This window comes from Silene latifolia, chromosome 1, assembly GCF_048544455.1.
Source record: "Silene latifolia isolate original U9 population chromosome 1, ASM4854445v1, whole genome shotgun sequence".
Lineage (NCBI taxonomy): Eukaryota > Viridiplantae > Streptophyta > Magnoliopsida > Caryophyllales > Caryophyllaceae > Silene > Silene latifolia.
In genome coordinates this window covers 70,836,523-70,859,466 of record NC_133526.1, presented here as the reverse complement: position 1 = coordinate 70,859,466, position 22,944 = coordinate 70,836,523, and the positions used below count along the sequence as shown (strand labels likewise).

Genomic DNA, 22,944 nt, shown 5'->3' with positions numbered 1-22,944 from the left:
GTCTATTTCCAATATTTAAGAACTTTAATCCACAATAGAGGAACTTTTTTTTCCCTTGAAAATAGACAAAGTTTAAAGACACTTCACATTTTCTATGCATTCTCATTAGTCATCACATTTCCATATGCTTATCAACCTAGTTCTTATTTTAGAACTCAATTCTTAAAATTAAGAACCAACTTTATGATTTAGTTGATCAACTCTTTAAATAAAGTTCTTGTTAAAGATCTCAAGAATAAGAACTACTATTGCTAATGCTCTAACAAAGACAAAAATTTAGTTAAAGAAATCAATGGAACAAATTTCAATGAAATTAAAAATTTGAAAATTAGGGTTTTATGGATACTAATAAACAATTCAATAAGTCAATCTAATAAACAAATAACTAAGGAAATTAATGAACATTGTGAAATTTGTACCACTAAATTAAAGGGTTTTTTTTTTGGAAAAAGGTAAGTTTTATAAATGCAAAATCGCCCAATACACTTACAAGGGATTCACCCAATAAAACTTAACTACGAGCAAACACAATATCAGTCCATTGCTTAGCTATACTAGACACCCCTTTCTCATTTTTACATCGAATCCTAGCACACACTTGCGTCCTAACCATGTGAAACACCATAGCAGGTCTAGGAACTACCTGCTCAAGTCTACAACAATTCCTGTAATACCAAATTTGATACATCAGAGTAGCAATTCCAGCAGCTATAATCTGTTTCACCATCAATGATTGCATTCTGAGATGAATCCACCAGTCAATCACACCATTCTTAGGTATTATCACCTGCAGCCACTGCATCAATAGCTGCAGACACCTTTTACTAAACACACATTTGAAGAACAAATGATCAACGCTTTCCTCTTCATCTCCACATAAGAAGCAGCAATTAGCCTGAATAATGTGCATTTTAAGCAGCCTGTCCTGAGTTAGTAACCTATTTTGAGCAACTAACCAGATAAAAAAGGTGTGCTTGGGTTGCAGCATCCTGTTACTCATCCAAGGGTGCCACACCACCTGCATCCCATCTTCCTCCAGCCAACTATACCCAAGTTTACTCGTATACTGCTGTCCACTAGCCTGCCAATTAGCATCATAAAGGAAAGGTTTGAGTAATTCCTTCACCCAGCAAATCTTCCTCCAAGCCCAGCTTGAAGAAGGTGAAGGATTATAATTGAGCCAATTCTGATGTTTTAGGTAGATAGCATGAATCCAAAGAACCCACAAGTGATCTGCTTTAGCTTCAATCCACCAAACATATTTACCAAGAGAGGCAATATCCATTTTCTGCAAATTCTTAAAGCCAAGACCACCCTGCTTAACTGGCTTACAGATTCTATCCCATGAAACCAACGCAGGGCTCTCTTTAGCCTCATTCCCATGCCACAAAAACCACTAAATTAAAGGTTAATTAAGAATAAAGAGTAAAATAGGAAAACAAACCTGAGAATGGGTAGAAAATGTCGACAAGGGGCTTTTCCAATTAAATAAACTTAAGTGATGAAAGTGAATTTTGTTAGGTTAAATTCTTCAAATGAATAGGTTAATTTAATAGAGTATGAGTGATAAGTTGAAAATTTAAGTGATGAAGATGAATTTGATAGAGTAGAGTGATGATCGAAGTTGAAAAGTTTATATGTTTGGGTAAGAAGGGATAGTTTAGTCTTTTCAAGTCACAAATTGGCTTCGGTATTAATTGATAATGACTTTCAACCGAACCATTGAAGACGGTAGCAGTTTTTAAATTTTTTTTTTTAAATCTTGATAGCAATTCTCAAAAATGATTTACTCGTGTTAAAACAAGCCCCTGGATCAAACCATTGAACTTCCTCTAACTCAAAATCCTAGGTTATACTCGGTAGTCCGTACTACGTACACTAGAATCACTAGAGACACAATGAGCTCAACACCTGTACACATGGACACTCACTCACACAGTCACACACATCTTAAAAAGAGAGACAATAGCAGGGCTCTAATTTCTCAACTCATGCGCTCAATTAAATGCAAACCAAGCTTAATGGTATCTCTTCTTCCTTGTTTCCTTTCCTGTTTTCTGTTGCATCTTTATGATTTGTGCTGCTGCTACTTCAGTACTTTGTATGAATCTCAGTCTTATGAGTTTGTAACTTTTGTTTAGCTTAATGTTTTTTTGTTTTTTTTTCAGTTTTAATGGGTTTTGATTCATTCTTAATTGTGCAAATGATGGAGTTAATTAAGAAAGTTTAAAGCTTTTTATAGGTTTTGAGCATTGTTTGTTATCTACTGATAGATTCCAGATTGCAATACCCAGTTACATATTCAGTGTTTCTGCTCAACTTGTTTCATTATGTAGAGGTGATTAAACCTTTCACGGAATGGTGATACGACAACAACGTTACCCCAATGCCTCAAGGGCTCCCGCAAATTGCGAGGAAAGTTGGGGTCATCCATCATACACCATTAAATTTAGAAAGACTATGCCTTTGTTTTCGATCGAGAAAAAAAACCATTTATCTGTGTCATGATTCTAATACTAGCATAGGCGGATTAGTACTTAAGAAACAGTGTTTGTTTGTGTCCATTTGGATGTCATTGAGCTCGATTGTAGCATAATTAATGTTCTTGTTTAGGGAGGTCTAGATTGGTAATTTTTTCACAGGCATTTGGATTTATAGAGAGCACGATTAATTGTAACGTTCTAGAGATTTTGGTGGTAAGTGGGTAAGAACGTAAAAAAAGGTACAAGGAAATATGATTTTTATTATATTTGGAGTTTTAAGGGATTGTTTGCACACAATGGCAGGAAGGGAGAAGAGGGAAATGGTGAAAGGGAAATGGAGTAATGGTGTTTGAGTCCAATGTTTTGTTTGTTGAAAGGATTTTAACGTCTTTAGGTGGAGGATGAAGCCCTCCATTAGGTGGAGGATGAAGCCCTCCATTTCCCTCCATTAGAATAAAATTGCAAATGCGTTGCTTACAAGTGTTTCTACTGAGCCAAAAGGTGCAATTCAGTATGTTTGCGTGCGTCAAGTTGCCCCATAGTGAATTATGTTATTTCCTTGACATTACAACAAATGAATACAGCGAGGCGTTTATAAAGTACTGAGGATCTATGTTGAAATTATCCATAGCTGCTTGATCTTATGGACATTTGGTGTTGGTGCAGTAAGGCTAATATTGAGTTTACGTAACAAGGGTTATACTCGCTGAGCTCCTATTAATACTCACTCTCAGTTTTCAACCCGGGCAACTGTTTTGAAAGTCCTTTGACAGTTAAATTGTTCTATCGTTGTGCCTGCTAAGCGGACTCTTAGAGTTTCAAGTATGAAAGCCTATTTTTTTATGACATAATTTAGCGCAAAGCAGTTTGGAACTTTTTTGTCCAAGAATAGTTCGTTACCTATAGAAAAATGCATCTGCCAGAGCAGCTAAGCAGGCTATATTGTTAAAGCTTTCTTCAACTTCTCTGGAATTTCCAAAATCTAAGATAAGGTAATCGTAATGTCCTAAAATATACCTGATTCTCATCATATCACAATATTTTCCAAATTGTGACTTGTAAACTTGTTATTGTTCTCTGTTTCTTGACAATAGTCCGTCTTAAAGATCCTTCCCAGGTAGTCATGGACAGCTTGACTTGAAAAAAAGGCAATGACAGAGTCAAGGTAGCTTAGTTTGTGGCAGAAAATGGGAGGTCTTGGAGATAAAAAAAAGGCGTTCAATGTTGAACTCCCAATCTGCACTTTAAATTATTCATCCCTCAACCATTGAGCCAAACAGGGCAGCTAATAATTTATTTACTGGAATGTATGTGAGCGTAAAAGGCCAGCTGGGGCCAGGTCCCCCTATCATATAGGTAATCTGCCACCGCCCATCCGTGGTAAACAGTATTCTTCTCCTTCAAATGCTTCACAATGGGAAATAGGAAATATCAGGCATTATTTCAGCTCTCTTTTCTACACTTCGATTCTTCTGAGCTTTTAAAGCTGAACAGATAAAAGCTAGATGACATTTTCTTGAAATGTATGTGCCTTTTTGTTTCGGTCATCATGTATGGAGCTTCTATGAATTACTATATGGCACCTTGAATAAACATTTGAGGTTGTTCACGTGTTCCATTCACATAATGTCATAAGGTCTTTCACAGTCATATTCAATCTCATTTTCCAAACATTTCTTAAATAGCATAATAATTCTGATGACCAGTTAACCATCCACAGTAAAGCCTAGTAAATACCGTCTGAAACTCCTGCAATCTTTTACATTGGGCTTCTTCATCTTCAGCAAGTATTTTACATTCTTTTTTACTTCCTCTCGTGGGTCTGATCAAAATGTTAGGACGACAACGGAGATATGCATCTAGTGCCAATTAAGTTTTTCAACCGATGTGCTCCATACATAGTCGTCATAATGACTGCTGTAACATATGACTAAAATATATCTATATGCCCTTCACAAATTGACTTGTGAAGCATTTGAGTTGCTCAGGTAATCAAATGATTTTGCTCCTTGGAACGAATATACTGTTTCTTGAATTGGAATCTGAGAAAGCATCTTAAAAGCACTGTTCAAGGAGAATTGTTCTCTGAATGTAACTATTATAAAGAGTAAACAAATTCGGAAAATGTGAAATTCGTCATGTTTTTATTTCTGGCTAAACTGTATCAGCCAAAATCGTGGGAAGTATTGATATATCATCATACCCATATGTGTTTATAATCTTCTTTAACAATTTTTTTAATGTTTATTTGCAATTGTAGCTGCAAAGACGGGTGCTTAACTTCAAGAGATGCTAATCAATTGAATGGAAAATTCTGCAAGTATTTGTGTCGCATACCTTCAACCTTCTAACTTAGGATTTGCAAACACACATTTATCTAGCAGGCATATTCTGTTTCTTTTACAACTTTATCCCACTTCTTTGCATTACTTCAATCTCTGAAAATACATATAGAGAGAGGAAGATTGATTATGAAGTCGGCTTTTTTTGCTCAGATCTGAGGTCTTAGTTGGAAGAATCAATTAGAAATCCAGGTTCAAATCTTAAAAGTCTTAACCTAATGATTAAGAATGCAACTATCGTGGACATCAGGAGGTTCAACCTCCATCTTTCAATTAAACAACCTTTGCGTCCCATACAGAACAAAAAAAATAGGAATCCTTTTTTTAGGTGTAAAGGAGCCACATGAGCATTTTTGGTTCCGACGTGCTTCAACCCATGTCATGAGTTCCACCTTTTAGTAATTTTTATCAGCTAACCTAGTTCAGAATCTGCTACAATGGGACCTCCTTTAACTACACTCTTCACTGGTTATGTACCTGTGTATTCGTTTGAATTGGTGACTAATTTATCGCAGGCAGATAGGAAAGAGTGTCCATTCAAATTTGGTGATCGATCAACGAGTGATGTCGTTGTTAGGTTGCGGACTCCTGAAGGTCGTGATGAGTGGCTATATTGCCACACGTCCATCCTGATCAAGAAAAGTAAGTATTTTGCTGACCGTCTCTCTGACACTTGGCCAACTTGTCAGATCCTCGATGCACGCACTTGTGTGGAGGTTCTCTGCCAAGAATCTGACTTTGACTACAATATCATCCTTCTGCGCCTCCTCTATGTTGTTTCCGACAGCTTGATTTCTGAAAGTGGATATGGAGTTAAAAATTCCCTCGGCATCCTACGTGTAGCGATTGACCTCGAGTGCCCATTTATCGTGTCATCTTGTGCGGAGTACCTGGAATCGGTGCCTTGGGAAGAGACTGAGGAGGAAGAAATTCTTCAAACTATTCCAACCTTGGGACCTGCAGTGAACCCAATTCTTTCCCGACTCCAACCGGTTGACCCCACTACCATTTTCAGGATCTTCTTATCAGCTCTTCGGTTGGCGATGTCATCGCCACCTCATTCTTTGAGGGATCTCAAAACTTCAGCTCAAGAGCAGCTTGAATACATGCTAACTGATGACGATGATGCTCCCTTGCTCGCAGCATGTGATGAGGTGAAGTTTGAGGTGAGAGAATGTACAAAAGGACTATTTTCAAGTCTCCGATCTCTTTTAGAATCGTTGTCAAAGGAGGAAATTCAAGAGACAACTATTCCAAAGACGGTGAACTTTGAGCTTCTACAATTATATCTCTCGGATCTATCCTGGGTTTGTCAAATCTCTTGTAAACTCGAAATAATGAGGGATTTGGTAACATTTTGGTCTGAAGTTTCTGACACATTAATCAAAACTCTCGAGGATGAAACTCCGGAAGTTGAAACATTAGATATAAAATTCAAGGTAATTGAGGTAGCAACAAAGGCCATAGAAGCCATAGGGTATGGACATGTTATTTTGCCAACCTTAAAAAGGCTTCATATGGTGAAGGTATGGCTACCCTTTGCTAGGTCGACAAAACCTGTGATCGATGCAGCTTCGACCGACATAGATGACGAGAGTGGGAGGGCGAGAGTCGACTCTGATGTATGGCAGACATTAGAATCTGCATTTATTTCAATCATACTTGCCTTACCTTCTGAATACCAGGCAGATATCTTGTCAGAATGGTTAGGAAATCAGCATATCCAGTATCCAGATTTGACGGAGGCTTTTGAGGTATGGTGTTATAGGTCTAAGATTGCCAAAAAGAGATTTGCATCGTGTAGTGCTCCATTTGTGTAATTCTTTTCCAAGATTGCAGATTTGCAGCTGTGTACATGTACGTATTGTAAAGTTGTCGTCACTAGATGTAATTTTGGATGCAATTTTTACAGGGGGGTCATTGGGAAACCACCTCTTTATATTGCTAACATAGGGTAAGGCTGCGTATATCTAGTCCGCTTACCCTACAATTTGCAGTCGCTTTTGAGGCACTTGTGTACAAAGAAGGGGTGCTCTTCCTTTTAGCATTCTGTTTCTCCTTTTGCCTAAAGCATTTTCTCTTCTAGCTTGTTCTGTATATTGGGTGTAATTAGTCCCGACAAACCCGGCCCAAATAGCCTGAAACGGGCCTGGTCCAACACCCAAACTGAGGACTGAGCTTGGCCTCTAACTCGAATTGACCTGACACGAATATTTATTGTTTCACGCTGTTCATTATCTCTAAATAACTTGATAATAAAGACCTGAAATTGTCCAAAACTAAAATGATTCGACCTGAACTCTTGGAAACCTGAAATGACTTGATTTGATCCCGTTGACCTATATGGCTATATGGCACGCATGGGCTGTGGGTCGTGTCTAGGCCACCATTTCCATTTCACTGACACGGGACGGCACGGCACGAAACCCACCTTCATAGACCTGAGCTATGCCATTTTCTCCACTAGGCACGGTGGACTGACACGGCCGACCATCTGTACACTAGACATGTAAATATGTTGGCAAAATTTTGTCAAATCAATTTTACTGATCTTTCATCACAAGTTCAAAATCAGAAAGGAAGACTAGGAATCAGAACAAAGAGAAAGAGGCCCTTTTACAAACCAACTTTTATTTCTCTTCTTTTTTTAAGAGAGAGAGAGAGGGGCCACAGAGCACTGGTGTTAGTGGACAAAGGACAAGAATGCTGAAGAGGGAAGTTCAAAGTTGTCAAAAGATACAAGTTCTGTGAACCAAATTTCCTTTCAAAAGGTAGACAATTTAAAGGGTGAGAGTGTGGGACCCTACAAAAATTGCTACTTGTATCATCATACATCTATCTAATGGTCCTAAACCAAGACAATGACCAAACTATGTTTATGATAATTTCTTTAGCTAATTTGGTCCCCTCCATTTAATTGCCTAACCATTTTCTTACTCATTTAGTCATTTTATTTTGTTAATCCTAGTGCTAATGTTGAAGTTAATCTTATTGCCGTGAGACAACATGACAGAATCGTGATATCACGCTCATCTTCTAATTTAAATTTACGTATTCTAAACTCATTAAATAAGTTAGGGATCATTTGAATCCTTCTTAGTTCTCAATAACAAATCCGAGAACATATCGATTCAAAGGTAAAATGTTAGAAATTAGTTATATCGGGTAAAATTCAGAAAATAGTCAAGTGGTAATAGAAGAAACACTTAACAAAATAGTGTAAACATGTGTTACTGCAAATTGAATTCAAACTCGCGCATATTCAGCTTTAATTATCTCCAACACCCTGTAACAAAATCATACCTAACGGTTTTTATTTGTAGATATTATTAGCCTGCAAAAATCTGTTAACCTTTGTTTTTTCGACCGTCGCTAAGGCCTCTCCTTTAATGAAAAAAAAAATTCTTGTCATGCCCTTGCCATAGTATACCAACTTTAATGGATGGCGATAGGGCGTCACCGGGTGGTGGCGATAGGGCGCCACCGGGTAGTACCGAATCTCGGCGCCACCATAATTAAAGAAAAATAAAAATAAAATACCTATATTTTAGTTTTCAATTTTGCTCCAAAATCCTAAGGATAGGTATGTAATTTTATATGTATTCATATTATTTAATATAATTAAACTCTTCATTAAACCAAGTTTTATCAATAATATTTTACATCAAAAATAACTTATTGAATATTAACTTAATTTACCCTTAATTATATTGATCACTAACTAGTTTCTTCATGTTATATCATGTTTTTCATCTTTTTCGTTTTACATCACCCGAAGAGACGAGTCAAAGTAGAACTTGAGTCGTCGTGACTCGATCTCTATAGGGTCCGCTGCATCTCTAACCACCAAGCAACCCACATCTCCGGCACCAAGAACCACTGCTTGTCCACCAATCGACATATCGTCGGCCGCCGCCGCTCAATTCGTTAACCATGGTTGTTGCCTACACTAAACCCCTTATGGCGCCTTATCAATATACAAATCTACGTCATTTAGTTGTTAAATACGGAGTATATTAGTATGTTGAACATAGTTTGGCAAAGAACCGTGCAAACAAACAATTAACAGAGAGAACAATCTTGTTTGTTGCAAAGTTTCAGGAAGACAATCCTACTGATATTATTTTTTGCTATTAATTATATTACGAGGATCACCGTGTTCACACCATAACAGCTAGTAAATATACTAAATAAGGCAACAAATCTCCTTTGCCTTATATGTTGATATTATTACCGTTGTATTCTAGCAAAGCTATAGCTATATATATTGATAGCATTTCTGATGTATGAGGAGGGAATGAATATACAACATATCAAACTTATATGAAATATGATATTCAACATGGTATCAGCTAGGTCAACATAATCAATAATCATCCTCCATTTGCATAACTCTTCCTCCTCGTCTCTTCACAAAAAAAAAAAAATATACCACAATTTATTCATCAAACGATGACAAAATCAAACGATTCAATCGAATCATCACATAATACATCTATCTCATATGTTCATGTCGAGAGTCCAGGCGCCAATATCACACAAACTCTTTTCAATGGTAGCAATTATGATGCTTGGTCTCGTGGTTTTCAGTTGGCTATTCTTGCCAAAGGAAAACTCGGCTATATAGACGGAACAATTAAGAAGCCGGCTGCTACGGATCCAAAGTTTGAAGCCTGGTTGTCCACTAATGCCTTGGTGACGGCTTGGTTATTTAATTCGCTCGCTCCTGCTACCAAAGACACGATCTCGCTTCGTCCTGAAGCGCGACAGGTATGGCAAGATATTAAGAATCGTTTTTGTCGCGATAACGATACTCGTCTCTATCAATTACAGGCAGATTTAACCGCGTGCCGCCAGTCCCCAACTGAATCCCTGATGGCCTATTACGGTCGCCTGACCAAACTCTGGGATGACATCGCCGCTATTGATACTCTCCCTCAATGCTCATGTGCTGCTTGCCCGTGTGATTGGGTAAGTCTCATGGATAAGCGTCGTGCGAAGAAACGGGTATGTGATTTTCTGATTGGTTTAGATATTCGTTATGATAACACTCGGTCCCAGATCTTAGGCACCACTGTAATACTCCGTATTTATAAGTCTTGGGGTACTCTATCGAGTAGGCCTTACTCTGTCGAGTAAGGGTAAGTTGCGTTTTAGAAACGTTTCTGACCTGTTGGGTACTCGATCGAGTAACTAGGGTACTCGATCGAGTGTCCGGTTTTACGGGGAGTTTTCTCGGGTTTTGTTAATTATGCGATTAAGGTATATAAGCTTTGTCGTCATTATTCTAAATCACTTTTGCAAAACCTAAATTATTGTTTAAGAGAGAAAGCAAGCAAGTTCTTCATCCTAATCGCATTATTAGCAATCCCCGGAGTTTGGAAGGTCAGTTCTTAGCGTTGGTTATACCGTTGAGTTCCTTGCGTCAAGGGTAAGATCTGTGTACCCTTTTTATTGTCTTTCCTTTGATTTGGTTAAACCCTAATATAGGGATTTGGGGGTTTTTGAGTAGTATGTAATTGGGTAGCATTTATGTGTTGTATGATAGGAGGAAGTTTCATAGAGGAGGCTTTTTGATACAAAGCAGAGAGACCGTCGGTGTGCTTTCCAGGTAGGATTTCCTACTCAGTATTAGTCCCATAATGGGATATTGGTTGATGTGTTGTGATTGTTTGTTTGATATAGTAATTGTATTGTGATTGTGGTTGTGATCGTTGTCTATGGTTCGCGAGGCGTGGCCTCGGCTGAGTGAGGTCACTTGCGGGAGTGGCTTCACGCCCTAATTTCGCCTTCTGTGGAACCCGCCACAGAAGGGATGTGCACATTAATGGACAGGGTTATCGCTCACTATGTGGAGCGGGGATTTGGTGGGTACGGCTGCGGTCCCCCACTGGCAGGGCTGGTCCAGTGGACAGTCAGTGATTGAGATGATTGGATTTGGTGTGATTGTGTGTGTATGACGGTTAAGCTGTCTGTTTATCTTATTGTTAATATATATTAAGTTGTGTGATTAGTACTGACCCCGGTGTTGTTTTGTAAACCTGCGGTGATCCATTCGGGGATGGTGAGCAGATATTGAGCAGGTATGAGATGAGTACTGGGATAGCTGGGATGGCCACGACATGATGATAGGAGTCTTCCGCTGTAGCTTATTAGTTTATCTACATTTCAGCTAGAACAGTTAGTTTGAGAACATGTATTACACTTTTGGTTTGGTTTTGAGAATTGTAACTCTTCGCTAAGTATTTATATTTAAACGTTGTTTCTTCATTGTTTATTTGATTATCATTGCCTCGGGTAACCGAGATGGTAATGTATTCATACCTGAGTGGTCCTGGTAAGGCACTTGGAGTATGGGGGTGTTACAAATGGTATCAGAGCGAAGATCCTGAAACCTGTAACCAATGAACCTAATGAACATAGGGAGTCAACTAAAATGAACCCGGGGTAAAAGTTGTAGGAGCTAATGCAAAGGCTTGGGAGACGTCCTAAAGTCGCGAACTTGCCCTACAATTTTGAACCAGTCACATGAGGGGTGTATGTCAAGGTCGTATGTGTTGTTTGGTTAGCTTGTGTAAGAATGTGATGAAGTGTGTGTAATTGTTGGATGTTTGAAGTAGAAGGTTGAGAATGTGAAAGAAAGGTTAATGATATATGTAGACTTGTTGTTGGAGTGATAACATGTTGGATGTTTATAAGGTGGCATTTAATAACATAATATAATGATCTCGTAGATCGTACGAAAGGATGCGTAGCATTATATGCTTAGTTATGATATAATATGTGGTTTTATAAAGTTTTTAGCATGTTAGCATATGATATAGCATGCGGGTAGCGTTTCTGAGTTAGCATGACTCGATCGAGTGGGACTGACTCGATCGGGTGGATTTTGATGATTTTGAGTCCAGAATCGTGTTTTTGGGCACTCGATTGAGTACCTGGGGCACTCGATCGAGTAGGGGGTCACTCGATCGAGTAGCCTAGCTACTCGGTCGAGTATGTTAGAGATCAGAAGGTCTGTTTGAGGTCTGATGTTGGGGCACTCGATCGAGTATGTTGGGCACTCGATCGAGTAGCCCGTTACTCGATCGAGTATGTTTGGGAACTCGATCGAGTAGGGGTCTGGGCAGCGTGTTTTCTTGTTTTGAGGTTTTGGCGCGTATGTTTATATCCACCCCTTTTTCTATGATAGTTTCAAGATGCCGCCCAAGAAGACTGCTTTGTATGCGAGAGCTGAGCTTATGAACATAGATGTGTGGGTTAATATCCGTATACTACCCTTTAATTGCAGGACTATAACGTAAATTTAAACATGCAATTTATAGTCATAAAACGAAAAACATAATGAAAAGATTAATGTATAGAAATCAACCTCGGGTCCTTTGATGCACGGCGTAAAGAACAGAAATCAAACCAGATTCCCTCCTAATTGTTGCACCCAAGACCTTGTCCGAGATATGCCCTTGTGCTAGATGGTGTTCTCCGATTGCTTTGCAATATTGGGAGAACTGATGTGTGTTTTTTCGAGATGAGAGATCTCAGGTTTTTCAGAGGAGAATACTCTTCAAAACCCTAATTTTGTTTCAAATGATGATTAGGTCAGAAGGGAGGAGAAGCTCTCCCTTTTGATCCCTCTCACTCGGCAAAACCGAGACCCACACAAGGGAAGTGGGCTTCCACTTCCTCTTGGTTTTAACTCGTGGTCCGGTTCATTAAATTGCAAATGTATATGACGCGGTTTGATTATAAACTGTTATCGGTTATCGGAAATTAAGGCATCAGCTAATAATACGGGTTAGCTGAATTATTAATTCGTGTCCGACAAAAACAGTATTGTATAGTTATATTCAATATACATTTAATTAAATATAAATCGTTTATATTTAATTTTACGAATTAACTGGTTAATTTGCCTTAGCCCATGATATTTAATCCGTATTAAATATAATATCTCAACATCACATATTTGACTAATTATTAGTCAAATGACTCGGACTAACTGGTTAGTCAATCTTGGCATCTACATGACAGTATTTTCATACTGTCACGTCTCTCGAACGTATCCTATAGGTGTGACTTTAGGGACCGATTGATCACCGCCATCCGTATGACAATAACGTCAAACTTATCTAGCAAGCCAACCGTTATTGATAAACGTGGATCAACCGATAATAATACCAAAAGTATGCCCTTTGATCCTTTTAGAGGTTTATAAGTCCTTGCACTAACTGTTAAGGACACCAACCCCAACAAGCTCCCACTTGTCCGTACAAGTGCATGTGCAATGACGTTATCCGCACTAACTGGAGGACACAAGCTCCAACAAATAACTCCCACTTGTCCGTACAAGTGTATGTGCGATAACCGATTCTCATATTCATTTAAAAATTTCTCCCACTCAATGTAAAACAATTTGCAGATCTGGATCCGCAAAGGTCGTATTTTACAATCGATCTGTATCTAGAGTGGTTTCCCCGACTAGAGAGTAACTTAACTGATAAAACGAATCCGTATTCGAGCATGGCCATGCATTTCGATTCTGACTCCTCGAGTGGCCCCGAGAAATATCGAGTACTGATAGAGGTGAATATTTCCTTCAACTCGATCTCCTTCCGATCTAAGCACAGCATGAAATGACCCAGAAAAAATCTACTTGGCCCCCTGTTACGGATGACCGTGAGAAAGAAACCAAAGTCACCCAAAATCTGCCTTAGTCTCAAGAGACAGTCGATAGTCAAAAGAATCGACTCTTAGGATCACCATGGAAGTCCTATCCACGACCGGGCAACGAATGTTATAAAACATTTAGGACTCCACGTCGATGTCACAATAGTGTCCTACGAAATATCCGTATAAATCGCCTTTGTGATTGGTCACCAACCGGTTGACTTATGGCTCGTTGAACCCACCATCAACCAACGTCACAAAATAATTGCCGAGTTATCAGCTCATGTGGGCAATTAAGGACCTGAAAATATATAATGTTCGTTCAGTTCACTTTGTGGTGTTCAAAAATTGTCGTACAATTCCACATGAAAAACAAAATATATATATAAAATATCAAAACGATGATGTCGTATAGAGTACAAAAGAGAATGAATCTAATCCATAAAAGAGTACTACAACTTAGGAACACGTTTAATTCCCATGGAATTAACATGCCCTTCATGCTTATCTTGTCGTAATGGTTTAGTGAGAGGATCTGCTATGTTATCATCAGTAGCAATCTTTTCTATCACTACTTCCTTTTGCTCCACGTAATCTCGGATTAGATGAGCTTTCCGTTGTACATGTCTAGACTTGTTGCTAGACTTTGGCTCCTTAGCTTGGAAGATGGCACCACTATTGTCGCAATAGATGGTGATCGGGTCATTCGAACTAGGTACTACAGATAGCCCATGTAAGAATTGACGCTTCCATATCGCTTCCTTTGTAGCTTCAGACGCGGCATAGTACTCGGACTCGGTCGTAGAAGAATCGCATGTAACAGTTTGTTTCGAACTCTTCCGGTGATCGCAGCGCCATTAAGAGTAAAAACGAATCCAGACCGAGATTTCGAGTCATCTCGATCCGTTTGGAAGCTAGCATCTCACAGAATCGGTTGCGCATAGCGTTTGAGAGCCTCCATAAGTCAATGCCCAATCTTTAGTCCTCCGTAGGTACTTAAGAATGTTCTTGATGACCCACCAATGTGGTTCACCTGGATGTTGGAATCGACTTGTCATACTCAATGCATATGCCACGTCCGGACGTGTGCATATCATGGCATACATGATTGATCCTATAGCCGAAGCATAAGGAATCCGTGTCATGCGCTCTTTCTCTTCCGGTGTCTCGGTGCCCGAGATCGGCTCAAATGCACCCCGGAGCCATAGGAAGGAACCCTTCTTGGAGTTAGTCATACTTGAATCTCTCTAGGACTTTGTCTATGTAAGACTCGATCGAGAGATAACATCCGTCGTGATCTATCTCGATAGATACGGATGCCTAGAATTCTTTGTGCCTCTCCCGGATCTTTCATCTGGAAATGGTTTTTCAACCATACTTTCACCGAAGTTAAGAGAGGTATGTCATTCCCAATCGGGAGTATGTCGTCAACATACAATATTAGGAAGACAATCTTGCTCCCACTCGACTTGATATATAGACATGGTTCCTCGACCGATCGAGTAAATCCATTGTCTTTTATCACTTGGTCGAAGCGATGATTCCAACTCCTTGATGCTTGCTTAAGTCCATAAATGGAACGCTTAAGTTTGCACACTTTCTTAGTATGTATTGGATCAATGAAACCTTCGGGTTGTACCATGTACAACTCTTCCTCCAAAAAGCCGTTTAAGAAGGCGGTTTTCACGTCCATTTGCCAAATTTCATAGTCATGAAAAGCGGCGATCGCTAAGATAATCCGAATGGAACGCAGCATGACTACGGGTGCAAAAATCTCATCGTAGTGCAAACCTGGCACTTGGGTGAAACCTTTAGCAACTAGTCGTGCTTTGTAGATATCTTCCGACCTTCCACGAATGCTTTATCTTGTAAAGCCATTTGCATTGAAGGGGACGAACCTTAGCAGGTAAGTCAACAAGATCCCACACGTTGTTCTCATACATGGAGTCCATCTCGGATTGCATGGCCTCAAGCCATAGCTTTGAGTCGAAACTAGTCATGGCACCTTTATAGGTTGCGGGTTCACTACTCGTTAAGAGTAGAACGTCATCTATGTCATGTTCCTCGACCATACCAATGTATCTGTCAGGAGGAATAGAGACTCTTCCCGACCTCCTAGGTTCCTCAGAATATTCACGCAGCCGGGATTGAAGGAATCGGTTCCTCCAATGGTTGCTCGGTGTTTGGTTCTGGAATCTCCGACAGGTCGAAGGTTCTATCACTCTTTGCATTCTCGAGAAATTCCTTCTCTAAGAATGTCGCACTAGCCGCAACAAAAACGCGTTGTTCGGTTGGCGAATAGAAGTAATGACCAAGTGTTCCTTTAGGATAACCTATAAAGTATGTCTTGACCGATCGCGGGCCGAGCTTATCCTCGTGTCTCCACTTGACATAAGCCTCGCAGCCCCAAACCGTATAAAGGACAAGTTAGGGACCGTTCCCTTCCATAGTTCATATGGAGTCTTGTCAACACTTTAGACGGACTTCGGTTAAGTATTAGAGCAGCCGACATAAGAGCATAACCCCATAACGAATCAGGTAAAACCGTGTGACTCATCATGGATCGAACCATATCAAGTAGTGTTCGATTTCTCCGTTCGGACACGCCATTCAATTGAGGTGTTCCAGGTGGAGTTAACTGTAAGGCAATCCCACAGTCTTTGAGGTGTTGATCAAACTCGTGAGAAAGATACTCGCCACCACGATCCGAACGCAGTGTTTTTATCTTTCTACCCAATAGGTTCTGTACCCTATTTTGGTATTCCTTGAATTTCTCAAAGGATTCACTTTTGTGCTTCATTAAGTAGACATAGCCATATCTACTCAAATCGTCCGTGAAAGTGATGAAATACCTATAGCCTTCTCGTGCGGTGATTGACATAGGGCCACATACATCCGTGTGTATGAGTCCTAATAGGTCAGCAGCGCGCATTCCAACACCTTTGAAGGAAATACGAGTCATCTTACCGATGAGACATGATTCACACGTGCCAAATGATTGAAAATCAAAGGCCGAGATAGCTCCATGTTTGATGAGCTGTTTTACGCGTTTCTCATTAATGTGTCCCATACGCGATTGCCATAGATATGTTTGATCTTTGTCACCAACCTTTAACCTTTTATTCATTACGTGTAATATTTCCGTGGTCTGATCTAAAACATAAATTCCGTTCATGGAGACCGCCTTGTCAGTAAATCATATCGTGTAATGAGAAAATGCAAGAATTATTTTCTATTACAAATGAAAAACCAAGTTTATCAAGTGCGTAAACCGAAATAATGTTTTTCGAAAGACTAGGTACATAATAGCAGTCATATAATGACAACTCAAATCCGCTAGGAAGCTGGATCACATATGTCCCCTTGGAGATGGCAGCTACTCTTGCTCCATTCCCAACACGCAGGTCCACCTCACCCTTTACGAGGGGTTCGATGTTTCGGAGCCCCTGCACATGATTACAGATGAGAACCACAACCAGTATCAAGTACCCAAGTTCCGTAACTTGCGTGGTTAATCTCAATCATATGAATAAAAGTAGAAGAAGAAGACATACCAACAGGTTTAACACGACCTGCTTTTAAGTCCTCATGATAAACAGGACATGTGCGTCTCCAATGCCCAGTCATGTGGCAGTGATGGCATTCCATGTTATCTTTCTTGCTCTTTGTCACGCCTGATGAGTTACTCGACTCACCAGGACCACTCTTACCTGAGCCCGACTTCTTGAACTTCGCCTTACCTCATCGCTAGGTTTGCCTGAGCTTTGCCCTTACCCTTTCCTTTATTTGACACAACGAGAACATCCTGTTTCATGCTCCCACTGAACTTCATGTCCTTCTCGGTCTGTACGAGGAGGGAGTGCAGTTCATGGGGAGTCTTCTTCAAATCATTCATATAGTAATTCGCTCTAAATTGCGAATAACCATCGTGGAGTGAGTGAAGAATACGGTCGATAACAATATTCTCGCTGATGTTACAGTTAAAGGTCTCCAGTTTCTCGACATTCTCAATCATGCTGAGAATGTGTGGGCTAACCGGTTGGCCCTTCTGGAGTCTCGCATCAAAGAAGCGAGTGGTGTGCTCATAGGTCACGATTCTCGGTGCTTTCGAGAATTCCTTAGTGAGCGTGGTGAAAATCTTGTTTGCACCATGGGCTATGAAGCGTTTCTGCAAATTGGGTTCCATTGCAAAAATGAGTACGTTTTTAATCGCACCCGCTTCCATACAGAAATCATTGAACTTGGTGATTTCAGCAACTCTAGCCGTGGGACCTGGGTTTGCCGGGATGGGCTCTAATAGATATTTGAGCTTCCCGTCAGCAGCAGCAGCATTCCGTAATGCCGCCTCCCAGTCCGCGAAGTTGGATCCATCATTCTTCAGTCGAGTAGACTGATTCATCTGATTCATGAAGATCCGAAGCCAGGACTCACGGTCCAATGTGGCACTTGGCATTGGGTTATCAGGAGAACCAGCCATTTGTTGTTTAGCAGTTTAAAATACGTGATCTACACTGAAAAAGAAAGAAAAACAAAAACGAAATAAGCAACTCATCGAGGTGATATAAGTCTATTTTAAAATTCATTTTAAACATGTAGACTCTCGCACTTGCATAATTGATCTCCCTCAAGAAAGATACAAGTGATCCCAAGACTCAATTTCTGTAAATTGATAAGCCAACTGTTTAGCTAATTCTTCCGGAAGAACTCTTGGTCGATAGATTTCCGTAAATCCTATCTATAGTCCACCATGATCACAGGATCGTACGAGTGACCATAGTGTTGAGATAAAATAGGTCAATCGGTTCCAACTTACCCGACGTAGAAGGGGTCATATTATGCCTACCGACGAAGAAGGGACTCATTGGAGTTTGACCTATAAAGACCGTTCTCAATTTTAGTTTATACGAGGAAGATCCCATCAACAAAATTATAATTCATTTTAAGTGAACGAATAACTAGCGTCTGTCGTGAATGAATTTATTTGGATGATGGCTTTAAACGTGTGACATGAGAATGTCAATGAAAACTAACTCGTGACCTCTATATGTGTCAGTTTTCATGCAATAAATAGGTGGTTTGGTTTTTAGGCGGAATATGATGCAAATTATCGTTGCAAAAATAAGAGAATGCAATACGTAAATAAAAATTTCCTAGTGTGGCCTATCCTAGTATAAGAACATAATACAACTTTGGAATCCACCGTTGGACCCGAAAAGCTTGTCTTGATGTTCCATCTTGATCCAAGTAGCGGGAGTGAGCATCTGGTCTCCATCTTTGGTCTTCTCAAAAATTACAATTAAAATTACAAAATATAAACCTATTTACATTCTAATTAAAAACTGTAATTACAAGTGAAAAATCCAAAACGGAGATACGAGATCTCAAAATACAACCAAGACCGTGTTCCATCATTACGGTAACACGTTCTACTAAGGCCACACTAAGTTACAACGATTGTAAAAATTAAATACGTAATAAAAGGCATTCACAAGCATTCAAAAATAACGATAAATAAAAATGCATCAACTAAAAACAAATTCATTCGTGACATAATTCCGTAATTATGTTAAATTTATCCAAACCACCTTTTAATGATTAAAATTCATGTGATAAAACCGCTTCTATCATTTAATTTTAATCCATTACAATCCGTTACTTTAAAAACGCTTTAAAATAACTTAATGGTACGTGTGTGAACCGTTTCACAATCATAGCGAGTGTACTATATCCGTATAAAGTACATATTGAAGCCAAAAGAAAATTTAAATCAAAAGAAACAAATTTTCAAAGCTGTCAAAGACGAAATCCTTCGATCCAGGGACATAAGTGCTCGATCGAGGGACAGGGGGCTCGATCGATCGAATCGCAAGTCGATCGAGAGGTATGCTAATCAGGAGGTACTCGATCGACGTAATCGGTGTCGATCGAGGACTTATATCAACAAAAAGCGCTCGATCGAGTACGAGGACTCCTCGATCGAGCAGTGGGGTTTTAAAAGTGGTCGATCGAGTACAGCAAGGACTCGATCGAGCAAAAACTTGTCAGAAAAACCACTCGATCGATTAAAAACTTGGTCGATCGAGTGCAAAAACCTCTGAAAACTTCAAACCCTCGTGAAACAGTTTTGGCGAGACAAAACAAACGCTATTTTGATCAAAACTGATTGAAAACAAAACTACAAAATGCTAGACATTAACATATTGTTATAATGATCGTGTAAAATAACAATATGCATAATATCAAAACGAAAAAAAACCCGTGTAAAACATGTCACGGTACGGTTTTCGAGACAAAACAACAACAAGAGCAACCGTGTAAACAGGACACGGTTCCCAATGCAACCAAAAAACGCAGCAATAACAGAAAAAAATTTCTGCCGTGAGAATTACTGCTGCCGCACGGATTTTTAGACAAAACAAAAATCGTTTCAAGATAGTTTTATGAAAAACACATGGAAAAATTCACGTGGCCTCGCTCTGATACCACTTGTGGGTTAATATCCGTATACTACCCTTTAATTGCAGGACTATAACGTAAATTTAAACATGCAATTTATAGTCATAAAACGAAAAACATAATGAAAAGATTAATGTATAGAAATCAACCTCGGGTCCTTTGATGCACGGCGTAAAGAAGTAAATCAAACCAGATTCCCTCCTAATTGTTGCACCCAAGACCTTGTCCGAGATATGCCCTTGTGCTAGATGGTGTTCTCCGATTGCTTTGCAATATTGGGAGAACTGATGTGTGTTTTTTTTTCGAGATGAGAGATCTCAGGTTTTTCAGAGGAGAATACTCTTCAAAACCCTAATTTTTGTTTCAAATGATGATTAGGTCAGAAGGGAGGAGAAGCTCTCCCTTTTGATCCCTCTCACTCGGCAAAACCGAGACCCACACAAGGGAAGTGGGCTTCCACTTCCTCTTGGTTTTAACTCGTGGTCCGGTTCATTAAATTGCAAATGTATATGACGCGGTTTGATTATAAATCGTTATCGGTTATCGGAAATTAAGGCATCGCTAATAATACGGGTTAGTGAATTATTAATTCGTGTCCGACAAAAAAACAGTATTGTATAGTTATATTCAATATACATTTAATTAAATATAAATCGTTTATATTTAATTTTACGAATTAACTGGTTAATTCGCCTTAGCCCATGATATTTAATCCGTATTAAATATAATATCTCAACATCACATATTTGACTAATTATTAGTCAAATGACTCGGACTAACTGGTTAGTCAATCTTGGCATCTACATGACAAAGTATTTTCATCTTCGTCACGTCTCTCGAACGTATCCTATAGGTGTGACTTTTAGGGACCATTTGATCACCGCCATCCGTATGACAATAACGTCAAACTTATCTAGCAAGCCAACCGTTATTGATAAACGTGGATCAACTGATAATAATACCAAAGTATGCCCTTTGATCCTTTTAGAGGTTTATAAGTCCTTGCACTAACTGTTAAGGACACCAACCCCAACAAGATGACATCGTTAAGATGTTGGAGCATCAGGATGCTCTCACTGAGGCTTTAAAGACTGTGGGGAAAGATAAGGATAAGGATAAGGAGAAGGAGGTTGATCATTCTAAAATCAGCCTCTATATAGAAAGGTTTAACCCGAAAGAGTATAAGGGAGTTGGGGAGCCTAACCTTCTCGATAGTTGGCTTAGAGAGATGGAGAACATACTAGATTTGGTTCACTGTCCTGATGAGATGAGAGTGGAACAGTGCGTTCTATCCGAGGGAGGCGGTGGCAAGTGGTGGGATACGGTGAAAGTGAGTGCTAAGGAGATATATACAAACCAAGGCTTACCTGCTATACCTTGGGAGGAGTTTCGTAGGGCTGTGAGGAAGGAGTTTGTACCGGAGCATGTGAGGAGTAAGTTGAGAGAAGAGTTTGACAGTTTTAAGATGACCGCTGAGATGTCTGTGGCCGAGTACTACAGGCAGTTCAATGATAAGTCTAGGTATCTTTGAGGATATGGGTTTGAGTGAGGAGAACCCGGCGTTGAGGTTTGAGAGGGGTTGACCCCTAAGATTATGGATAAGTTACCCGTGGGGATCCTTACTGATGTTAAGGAAGCTTATGAGAGGGTCGGAGAGCCGAGAGGTTGGTGGAGATGGCTCGGGAGAGGTTAGGTTGTGAGAAAAGGAAGTCGAGAGCGAGGGTGGTGGCCGGTCTAATCACAAGAAAGGCAACCACGGTCGTCTAAGGGGTTTTCTTATGGGTCAGGGTTCAGTGCTGGGGCTTCCTTTGGGCGCGGCCGGGGAAGTGTTAGTGGTAGTTGGGGTGTGACCTGCTATAGCTGTGGTGGTGTAGGCCACAAGAGACATGAGTGCACAAGTGCACCGGGATCTTTCCGGAGACTGCGCGCAGAGCTACGCGAGCAACATGACCGGCGGGATCATGGCCAAACCGGGAAGTCGAGTTACCAGAGTGGAGGCAACCGCAACGGCGGTAATTTTATCGAAACCACCGACGAACAACAACAACAATCAAGGGTCGGGTGCTAAGCCGACCACCACATCACCCAAGATCTTGTCCGGGGAGGTGGATGAAGACCAAATGGAAAGTTATTCATGATGGAGAAGAAAGCGGTGAGGAAGATGCGCACGTTATCACCAGTACATTCCTTGTTAATGGTATTCCTACCTTTGTTTTGTTTGATTCGGGGGCTTCTCAGTCGTTTGTGTCTTCAAGTCATGTTAAACGAGTTGGGTCCGAGGGTATATGAGTGTTAGTGAGCAAGTTTTTATACCTTCGGGTGAGTCCGTATCATGTGGGAGATTGTTTAGAGATGTATCTATGATAGTTGGGCAAGTTGATCTACCTGTAGACTTGCTAGAGTTTCCTTTTGACGGTTTTGAGATGATAGTCGGGATGGATTGGTTAGGAAAGTATAAAGCTAAGATAGACTGTCATCAAAAGAAAGTGTCTTTAAGAGGTCCTAAGGGTGTTAGTGTGTCTTATCGTGGGTTTCTAGTCAAACCCAAAGTTAAGTTGATTGCAGCTGTCACCTTGAAGTCTTATTTGAGGAAGGGATGTCCTTTGATCTTGTGCCATGTGAGAGATGACCGGATAGAGAGTCCGACAGTTGATGAGATACCAGTGGTGGGAGAGTTTACCGATGTTTTTCCTGACGAGATTCCGGGGTTGCCACCAAAGAGGGAGATAGATTTCACCGTAGAGTTGAAGCCAGGGACGGGGCCAATCTCTAAGGCACCGTACCGTATGGGTCCTAAGGAGATGGAGGAGCTTAGGAAACAGTTGGAGGATTTGATAGAGAAGGGATACATTAGACCTAGTGTATCGCCGTGGGGAGCACCAGTTCTTTTTGTAAAGAAGAAAGATGGGAGTCTGAGGTTGTGCATAGACTATAGAGAGCTGAACCGAGTGACCGTGAAGAACAAGTATCCTTTGCCAAGGATAGATGACCTGTTT

At 40.1% G+C, this 22,944-nt stretch overlaps 2 protein-coding genes across 5 annotated transcripts; one reads left to right on the top strand and one right to left on the bottom strand.

Moving 5' to 3' along the window:
• Positions 1 to 511: 511 nt before the first annotated feature.
• LOC141648600 (uncharacterized) lies at positions 512 to 1,285 on the bottom strand. Its single transcript, XM_074457329.1, has one exon. The coding sequence runs from the start codon at positions 1,283 to 1,285 to the stop codon at positions 512 to 514; it is 774 nt and encodes a 257-aa protein (XP_074313430.1).
• A 574-nt stretch (positions 1,286 to 1,859) lies between these two features.
• LOC141606346 (BTB/POZ domain-containing protein At3g05675) lies at positions 1,860 to 6,773 on the top strand. Of its 4 annotated transcripts, XM_074425452.1 has the most exons (5): positions 1,964 to 2,024; positions 3,150 to 3,475; positions 3,590 to 3,839; positions 4,744 to 4,803; positions 5,345 to 6,773. In XM_074425452.1, exons 4-5 carry the CDS (start codon positions 4,788 to 4,790, stop codon positions 6,643 to 6,645), a joined length of 1,317 nt encoding a protein of 438 aa, XP_074281553.1. In that variant the 5' UTR covers positions 1,964 to 2,024; positions 3,150 to 3,475; positions 3,590 to 3,839; positions 4,744 to 4,787; the 3' UTR covers positions 6,646 to 6,773. The 4 variants fall into 4 exon arrangements, with proteins under 4 accessions (XP_074281538.1, XP_074281545.1, XP_074281561.1 ...); XM_074425460.1 differs by lacking the exon at positions 3,150 to 3,475 and having other exon boundaries at positions 1,958 to 2,024; XM_074425444.1 differs by lacking the exons at positions 3,150 to 3,475; positions 3,590 to 3,839 and having other exon boundaries at positions 1,901 to 2,024.
• Positions 6,774 to 22,944: the final 16,171 nt, after the last annotated feature.